A 9,176-nucleotide genomic window follows, 5' to 3' on the forward strand; every position below is an offset into this window, starting at 1 on the left:
ATGGCCATCAACCATGGGCTTTTAGCTTCCATTCTTGTCTTCCTCTCTTCAATCACAATATGCTTCATTGATGCAGCAAATCCCTCATGTCCAATTGATTTTTCTTATGTACAAAGTTTCCCATGGGACACTTCACTTTGCCATGATCCAATTGATAAAAATTGCTGCCAAACACTTCTCAGTCTTTTTGCCATGGGATTAGCCAAACACCTCAAAGAAACATCCATGTTCTATCTCCCAAATGCAGATTCTGCCTCTTCTTGCACCTCCAACTTCCAAAGCAAGCTTATGAACATGTCCATTCCTCAATTTTCAGTCCCAATGTGCTTGAATGACACAAATGAACTTGTTCTCAAGGCATCAAGTTGTGCAGGAATTGCAACATTAAGAGACTGGGTACAAAAGGTTGGTCCATCAAGTCTGCTTGATTCATCTTGCAAAGGTGATTTTCATGGAGTTACTCAGTGTGGTTCATGCCTTGATGCTGGAATGATGGTAACTGCTAAGTTGGTAGCTTTAGATCCCAACTCCACAAAATGCTTCTACTTTAGTATTTTTTATGCTGCCGGTATTGTCAATGATTTGGAAAATAATAATACTTTGGCAGCAGCTTGCATACTAGGCCTACCATTGGCTATTTCGAAAATTGGCAAGACATCAAACGGCTTGAGCCGCAAAAAAATCCTCAAGTTGGCTTTCGGATTATCAGGTTCTCTTATAGGAATCGCGGTCGCGACAGCATCTCTCGTGCTTTGCAGGAAGTGGGATAAGAGAAGAAAACAAAATGCTGTGCATGAAAAATATGTTAGCGGCATGAAATCCCAAATTCTACCAAGCATTGGTGCTAAATGGTTTCAGGTATCTGAGCTAGAAAATGCCACTGATGGGTTCTCACAAAGGAATATGATAGGTCAAGGCGCATCTGCAATTGTCTATAAAGGAGTTATTTCTGATGGAACTGTTGTTGCTGTCAAGCAAATTCTTGATTTAGACACAGAAGGGGATGAGGACTTCAGTAATGAGGCAGAAATTATAAGCAAAATTAGACACAGGAATCTTCTAGCTCTCAGAGGCTTTTGTGTTACAAGTGATATGCTCAATGGCAAAAGAAGATACCTTATTTATGACTTCATGCCAAATGGTAGCCTTGATGATCATCTTTTCAATCCTCAGAGGAAGCCTTTGACTTGGCCTCAGCGTAAGAGCATAATACTTGATGTGGCAAAAGGGCTTGCTTATTTGCACTACGGAATCAAACCAGCGATTTATCACAGGGATATAAAGGCCACCAACATACTTTTGGACTCAGATATGAAAGCAAGAGTGGCTGATTTTGGACTGGCCAAGCAAAGCAGAGAAGGGGAATCTCATCTCACAACAAGGGTTGCAGGAACCTTTGGATACCTTGCACCAGAGTATGCTCTTTATGGGCAATTGACAGAGAAGAGTGATGTTTATAGCTTTGGAATTGTGATTCTTGAAACCATGAGTGGAAGAAAGGTGCTTGATGCATCAAATTCATCCGCACTTTTGATCACAGATTGGGCCTGGGGGCTTATCAAATCAGGAAATGTGCAAGATACTTTTCATGAATCAATTAAAGAGGAAGGACCAAAGGGAGTTATGGAGAGGTTTGTATTCGTAGGTATTCTTTGTGCTCATGCAATGGTAGCTCTTAGACCCACCATTGCAGATGCTCTAAAGATGCTTGAAGGCGACATTGACATCCCAAGATTACCAGACAGACCTGCACCTCTAAGCCATCAACCATTTCCATCATCCTCGATTAGTTCAACCACAAGTGAGGCAATCAGACACAGTAGTATAAGCATAAACAGTTTATAGTATTGCATCTATATAGAAACTTTTCTTTTGTTACCTTTAGGTTTTTCATTTCCTTTTGGATTAATCTTCCATACACCTACAGCATATACATTTTCACCATTAAATGCATAACACATAATTCGAATTTGAATGTGAAACTCAAATTTTACATACGTGTCGTATATCTAACCGTGATAATATATACACCGTCAGTGTATATAAAATTTACTCTTTTCTTTTAAAAAATTTTATAGTCAAGCTTAGAGAAAGAGAGAGATGAATTCCCTTCAAACCCATGTATATACACTTTACATGCGTTGGCTGGATTTGTAGAGAAACTTCAATACTCTAAAGTCGTCTAACAAATAAGTATCAAACGAGATAAGTCCATAGACCTGTTCAAGTCAAAATTACGCAGCTTCCAGTAAATCTTTAGAATAGTCGATCTTCAGAGGTGGCTAAGCCTCAGCTTTATTTTACTTGCCTCTGTTTTAAAATGTTAAGGTGATCATGCTTTCTTCTTGTCCCCTCTAAACATTAGCATTAATTCCTGAGTGATCAAGTTTCTCTCTTCCAATTTTATCCACAAGACACCACTCCATTAGCTGACTGTTCTTTCTTCGGCACTCTCTAGCAATCATTCTGAAATTCAAATTATCTTTTTCGGATCCATACATTATTTCGTACTATATGCATTTGCAAGCAGATATACCATTAAACAGTCACAGTGATATATCTTGTGTGCCAGCAGAGCTTTGTCCATAGACCAGGTTCGACCCTCGCGAACCCTATACCATAATGTTCTTTTTACCCTGAGATACACATAAATAGAGTCATCACCAACACTTTTAACCCAATGGTTTTGGTCAAATACAAAATGCGCACATGCAAGAGACACAGGGACAATTGAAATATTAAGTTGAATGCCACTCTTCTTTGGAGAATATCAACACGACAACGAAAGAAAAAGTAATAAATGGTAGGCTGTTGAAATCAAAACCCCACCTCTACGCATGAAAAACTACCAAACTAATCAAAGTGATCCCTCCAGCACAAGTTACGTTGCTCAGCTGAATTGCTCACGTATGAAAGTAACAACAGAGATTTGGATGAGAAAACTTTATATCATACCCTTATACAAATACCACAGTAGATTAACCAGTGTAAAATAGTCTACTAAGTTTCATCTGCTGGTTATGTGAATAGCTCATATATGAAAATTGTTTCTGCTGTATAGCTAAATGCATTTCCAAAGTACTTTCAAGATACAAAAGAAAATTAGTACTTTTTCGCAGTAGATCCTGTTTAATCAGAAACTACATGTCAAAACCTCTTGGATTTAGATTCACTCTTGGACAGCATCATTACGGAGAGCTTGTTGACTTCATACAGTAGTCCCGCGGAGAACAAGAAGCTGCAACAGTATCAAAAGCACATCATTGGTTTCTTTCCCCCTTATCTCTCGGTGCTTCTCTTTGGCTTTAAAAGTAATAGTGGTCATGTTATTGCTTTCATCCATAATTCCTAAAAGGTTTCCTGTGTTAACAGTCCTGAGAAAAATCTTTTTCCATGCAATCCAGAAAGCACATAAATCACATTTCACATATTTAGCTAACTTGAACCATCTGCAATATTAGATAATGACCATAATGGTTTCCAGAAATCATTTTGCAGACAAGAAAAATAACCCATTGCGTGTCATGTTATTACAAAAATCTAACCTGATGCTGATTACTATATCAAAATTCAAGCAAAAATACTATATCACTAAGAAGCTTAACAAATTTAAAGGAAAATTGTAATTTCCATTTCTAAGCAGTGCTGCACAGAATGAATCTCAACCTGACACAGCTAGTCCTTTAACAATAAATCAGTTTTATCTGTAATCAGAAAATGATATCTGTGCATCAGTGCTTGCAAAGACCCTGGGGGTGCTCATTTTCCAAAGCACAGAAGATATTCAGTATTGAGGTCTCAACATTACCAAGTTGTGATACAAACTCGATGAACTGTGCTAGCAGCGATAAGTGCAACTGCCTCAGCAAATATAACTGCAAAACAAAAGCAAGCAAACTAATGTATTGACTGCTCTATCTGATACTCCACTTCCTGCAATCTATCAATACATGTAGGTGGGAGAAAAGACCAATTTGGGAAAAATAAAAGAATAATTTTTTCCTGTCCATCAAAGTTAACCTTGTAAATTTAACTTTTCAATACTGACTGCAAAGAAAAGGATGTTTCAGAAAGATAAACTGCACTCACCTGCACCCCAACCGCTCTTGACACCACTAGTTTCTTGATAATTTCCAATGAACTGCATAAAATTCAACCAAGTATAAACTCCCAAAATCGTCGCAAACATTTTATCACCAAATAAGTCACGAATCTGGATGCATATTCCTCATTTGTCTCTGTACATGCTTCTTTAAACGAATTAAACCAAGAAGCCAGAGAAAGGTTGGAGTAATAAAGTCTAATGCAATACAATAATGTATGACAGATAGTTTGTAGAATGCAAAATGTCTCGCAACCGAAAATTATTTGTGTAGAAGGATTTACTAAGCAGACCAAAGAGAAAACTCAAATAAACATGTATGCAAGAAGACATCTAAACATTTTTCAAAGTAAAAGAACAGGGGTAAAAACAAAACTTAAATGGGCTCCTTAGTTTCTTATGCAATTATCCACATTAGTACAAAAATTATAGGGTATATGTGTGTATGCAACAGGTGTTATTTCTTGTGTCCTTATTTAGATGTCAATGTTGGAGGACAAGTCCGAACAGCTTATTTCGAAAAGAATAAATCCCTAGAACAAATAATAGCATAGTTCACTTCCCATTTATACAAAACCAAGATACCCTTTCCAAAATACTTGAAGAGAGAACATTTTACTCATCAACATTATCGATGTCCAAGCTAATCCATTCTCTATGCATAAACCAAAAATTGAAACTTGTACAAGAAATACCAACAGGCCATGAAGTTCATTCTTACACCGTCATAAAGGCAAACTCAAGTAAAAATACATCTGTAAGCATTACTTCCAATTAGCATAAAACTGAATTATACTATTCCGGGAAAAAATCAACAAGGATAAAGGAGTAAAATAAGAAAGGAAAACAACAGAGAAACTCTCCATGCATGATGATAGATACCAGAAAAGAGTACCATGTCTGGAACATAGATCAAAGACGTATAGTATCTAGCTCAAAGCAAGTGAAATGAAAACTACCAATTCAAATGGACAAGTGTTGACAAACATAATTACTTTTCAAACATTTATGTATGAACTTGAAACATCAGACTGAAACTTTCATCACTAGTGCCAAAGTTTCAGAAAAACTATTAATAAGACAGCTCAACAAGGACCAAAACACTTACTTCTCCAGGAAATTTTTACAAAATATCCAGCAAGGAACTCTGGGTGGAAGAATATTTTCAAGCGCTATTTATGATATACAATTAAAAAGTCGATACACATTTAATGCTTTTCTCAAGGAAAAAAGGGTCAACTCTCATAGGAACATCCAGAAAAGAGTATAAGGCTACATCTTGCACACAATTTGGCCTAAAAGTAGTAGAAACAACTACAAAAAGTAAATTCTGGTCTGGACTCCAGGGTCTTTCAATATAGATCTTTACCCATATACTTAGACTAACAACAAAAAGGGACATCATACGTATGACAACATACACATCCTCAAAGGAGTAACCTCCAACAGAATGGCAGCCAGTCAAGACTACGATGACATACCGTAAGCAGTAAAAGAAATATCAGGGAACTTGAAAACCCTCCTAGTATAGTGAACAACTCAGAAGATGCTAATTTTCCTCTGTACATTTCTTGCAGGGAAAGCACAGCTACAAAGAGAAGAAAGGAATGAAGCATTGAACTCCCAGGCGCAGCCATGGACTTCAATCTGTATGTGCACGAGTAAAAAAGGAAAACCTCATAAGGTTAAATGTTAAATGAAATGAGCATGAGTAAAAGAACTCTACATTCCAAAAGTGTACAATCTTTTGGGGCATCCCTAAGTAGAAACAAAGAATACATTCCATGCCAGTCACTAAATGAAGATCTATTATTGTCTTTGTTATCTTTTGGTACAGAGTAGCCACAAAGCAAGTGTACAGAAACAAAGAGGAACCTGTTGATAGTTTCGAGTAGTTTTATCTACTTGAATCAAGCAAACCTGGCCCATGCTAAGGATCTCACTCACTCACCAGGAGGTGCAGTTTTAAAAGAAAACAGAAAAGAACATCCAGTAAAAGAAACTAACATATGCTCGTGAAAGGAAAGGATAAATTGGTAAAAGAGCTTAAGCTTAATATCTTGGATACTTAAATTTTTGTTAATCGATAAAGCAAACCAGATGACACTCCACAGTTTATCTTTTAAAGGGGTTAGAATATCATGGTCCTCTACTCCTCTTACTTGGTAGCACTAACATGTATTCAATACTTTTTTCCTCAATTCTTTTTTTTTCATGCATTTTATATCGGGTGACTGAACACTATACATAGGCTGACAAATTAGCCCCCTTCGTCCACCATAAACAAGTCAAACAGATGGTTACATGCAATTGTAATTAGCAAGAGAAATTTGGATGCTCTAGCATTACAATTTTCATATAACCATTCTTCCTAAAGGCCCTTTCAGATCCTACAGCCCACTTGAAGAGAAACTCCCTTAACAACTCGTAACTTAGACAACTAGAACAAACTTCGAGTTACGATTAACAACAGTGTCCAAAAGTAATTCAAGGTAAGGGCATTAATATGAAGACTTCAGACATCAGCCTCTCTAACTTGAAGAGGGCAAGAAATTTGTCATCGGGCATGCAAAGTTGTGCAATTTTTGCCCCCATGAACATATATTTCTTCTTAGGTATGTAAATCTTGCAGCACTTACTTTACATTACTTGGATATTTAAAGGAACAAGAAATGGCCATCAATTTTAAAGCCAAATAAATCGTGTTAGAAAAAGCTAGGATCTTCAGAAAGCCACAAGGCCATCAGAATATCAACTCAATGAAAAAACCACCTTCAAGAATGGTCTCTGAACAGATCATAACAGTGGAGAATGCATCTAAGAAACTTATATAGTTTAAGAGATTGGATAAACGAACAACATTGTGGGCTATTATTTCAAGCAATTGAAAAATCAGATGTACACCACATAACGAAGTGCATGTTCATTTTACTGAGAAAAGTCATCTGATTCCTACTCCCCCACAAACAGCTGCAGTTTCCAATCAACCAACAAGAAAAGGATATGGTTTCCACAGTCAATAAATAAAGCACCAGTGCACTACTGATGGTGCCTTCCTTAATCTAGTTCTACAAAGAATTACTTCTTGCAACCACTAAGTTAAATTCTAACAGCTGAGGGTCAATCCCAACCCCCCCCTCCACCCCCCAAAACCAACCTCGCCCGCGCCTCCTTAAAGATGACCTCAAAGATGCTCCGTCAAACACATCACAAAATTTAAAGCTATTACATTTTGACTGATTAATACTAGTACTACTACTACCTATTATTCAAACGTCGGTTCTTTTTAGCCTTTTTACAGAAAAACCGGCGAGATAAGCAATATATTCTTCCCTTGCATCCACGGACACCGAAGTAAATTTGACTTTCAGGACTGTAAGAACTTAGAACAAGGAGTAAATTTTGGAGAAATTATTTTTCACTAGATCTACAGGTTCAAATTGACTCAGAATTTACGATCTTCTCAAAAATCTCCAACAATATAGGAAGAGAAAACCTAAATCCAATCAACCGAGAAAAAATAGTGAATGCAACTAAATACTATAATTGCTTAGAACAATAGTAACAAAACTTCAAGGTTAAAGAAATCAATTGAACAAATTTACGTAACATTTACCGCGGAGGAGGAGGAGGTGGAGGCGGTGATGGCGAAGGAGGTGGTGGAGGCTCACGATCGGAGAGACAGTGGAGTTTGGAAGGGACTGAACTTCAACAGTAAATTAGCATTGCAGACTTAAAACTAAAATGAAAATACGATTAAAAGATTATAAAATGACCAAAATGGTCCTCCACGTTTCAAACAATTATTTTTTAGTCCTTCACTTATAAAACGGTACAAAATAGTCACTCAGCATTAAACCTTTGCATCTATAGCTATATTTAAAGGGTGCCCTTTCGATTTAGGCGCCATTTGGATTGAAGTAAAGGAAGGGAAAGGAAAGGATACCAATGGAAAAGAAAGAAAATGAGAGTAAAGGAAAGTAGTTTCCATCCATTTTGTTTCAATTAAGTATGAAAGGAGAAGAAAGGAAATGCTGAATTTCTATTTGGGTTGAGGAAGGAAAAGAAAGAAAAGAAAAAGATAAGTGTTAATTTATTGAAAATGATAGAAACAAATTGATCTTTTAAAAAATTTAAATTATTTCAATAAATTAGTTTTATTTCCCTTCGTTTTCACCCACTTTTGGATGAAAATCATAACTCAACAAAACAACTAGACGTTCTCCCTCTCTTTCCCCCCTATCCTTTCCTTTCCCTCTTTAAAAATCAATCCAAATAACAAAAATCAAATCCCTCTAATTCCTTTCCTTTTCTTTCCCTCTCATTCCCTCAATTCAAACGGTGCCTTAAAGATGAGATTTTTTTTTCCTCTTAGTACCTTGAATTAATTGAGTCGTCCCTGGTAAAGGCTAGTTTAGGAGTCATATATATGTTGAAAATTAAGCCAAAAAAAAAAGTCCCATATTCACATTTTCATGGAAAAAATTAGAACAATAATATATTTTCCTTGAAAAAATAAGTCCCATTTCCTGGATATGACTTCTTCTTCTTTTTTTACAATTCACGTTGTATTCTCCAAAAAGAAACTAAAAACATTAACAAAATTTCACATATAAGTTTCCAAATTCCAACACTTAATTTCACATATAAGTTTCCAAATCCCAACACTCCTCTCCTTCCCTCTGCCAAATCCTGGCAACCTCCCTTCGTTCTCCCATAATCACCCTGCAGCCCTTTTCCTAGGTTCCGTTTGATAAAACTGAAGTCTGAATTCTGAAGTCTGAATTCTGAAATCTGAATACTGAAACAATTAATTTGCCAAATTTTAAGCACTGAAAAGAAATATATGAATGTCTGAATGTTAATGCTAAACCTATTTATAAAGTTTGATAAACATTTATAACTGAATGCTTAATAAGTTAAATTTGACAATTTTGCCCTTATATCTTTTCATCCAAAAAAGAAATACTCCGTAGAACCTATGATTTAATTAACTAAAAATGTTGGTATGAAAATGACAATATTTATTTTTAAATCAAATTAATATAAAAGATGAATTATATTATATGAGGAG

General features: G+C 36.1%; 2 protein-coding genes across 2 annotated transcripts; one reads left to right on the forward strand and one right to left on the reverse strand.

Annotated features, from left to right (window-relative positions):
* Positions 1-1,845, forward strand: LOC113750769 (probable receptor-like protein kinase At1g11050). The gene has a single exon (XM_027294712.1). It carries the CDS (start codon positions 1-3, stop codon positions 1,843-1,845), a length of 1,845 nt encoding a protein of 614 aa, XP_027150513.1.
* Positions 1,846-2,910: 1,065 nt separating this feature from the next.
* LOC113749334 (protein KRTCAP2 homolog) lies at positions 2,911-7,810 on the reverse strand. The gene is made up of 5 exons (XM_027293031.1): positions 7,719-7,810; positions 5,584-5,749; positions 4,090-4,141; positions 3,809-3,875; positions 2,911-3,238 (listed from the first exon to the last, which is right to left on the reverse strand). The coding sequence occupies exons 2-5, from the start codon at positions 5,737-5,739 to the stop codon at positions 3,148-3,150; spliced, it is 366 nt and encodes a 121-aa protein (XP_027148832.1). The 5' UTR covers positions 5,740-5,749; positions 7,719-7,810; the 3' UTR covers positions 2,911-3,147.
* Between the last annotated feature and the right edge of the window lie 1,366 nt (positions 7,811-9,176).

The sequence above is a fragment of the Coffea eugenioides genome, chromosome 10 (genome assembly GCF_003713205.1).
Source record: "Coffea eugenioides isolate CCC68of chromosome 10, Ceug_1.0, whole genome shotgun sequence".
In the NCBI taxonomy this organism is placed as follows: domain Eukaryota; kingdom Viridiplantae; phylum Streptophyta; class Magnoliopsida; order Gentianales; family Rubiaceae; genus Coffea; species Coffea eugenioides.

What these genes read in the sequence shown, in the direction of transcription:
- LOC113750769 (XM_027294712.1), top strand. Translation starts at nt 1, where the DNA reads ATGGCCATCAACCATGGGCTTTTAGCTTCCATTCTTGTCTTCCTCTCT.
- LOC113749334 (XM_027293031.1), bottom strand. Translation starts at nt 5,739, where the DNA reads ATGGCTGCGCCTGGGAGTTCAATGCTTCATTCCTTTCTTCTCTTTGTA. An exon ending in TATTTCTTTTACTGCTTACG is followed by an intron (nt 4,142 to 5,583) that starts GTATGTCATCGT and finishes AATTTTATGCAG; the next exon opens with TTCATTGGAAATTATCAAGA. An exon ending in CAAGAGCGGTTGGGGTGCAG is followed by an intron (nt 3,876 to 4,089) that starts GTGAGTGCAGTT and finishes TTTGTTTTGCAG; the next exon opens with TTATATTTGCTGAGGCAGTT.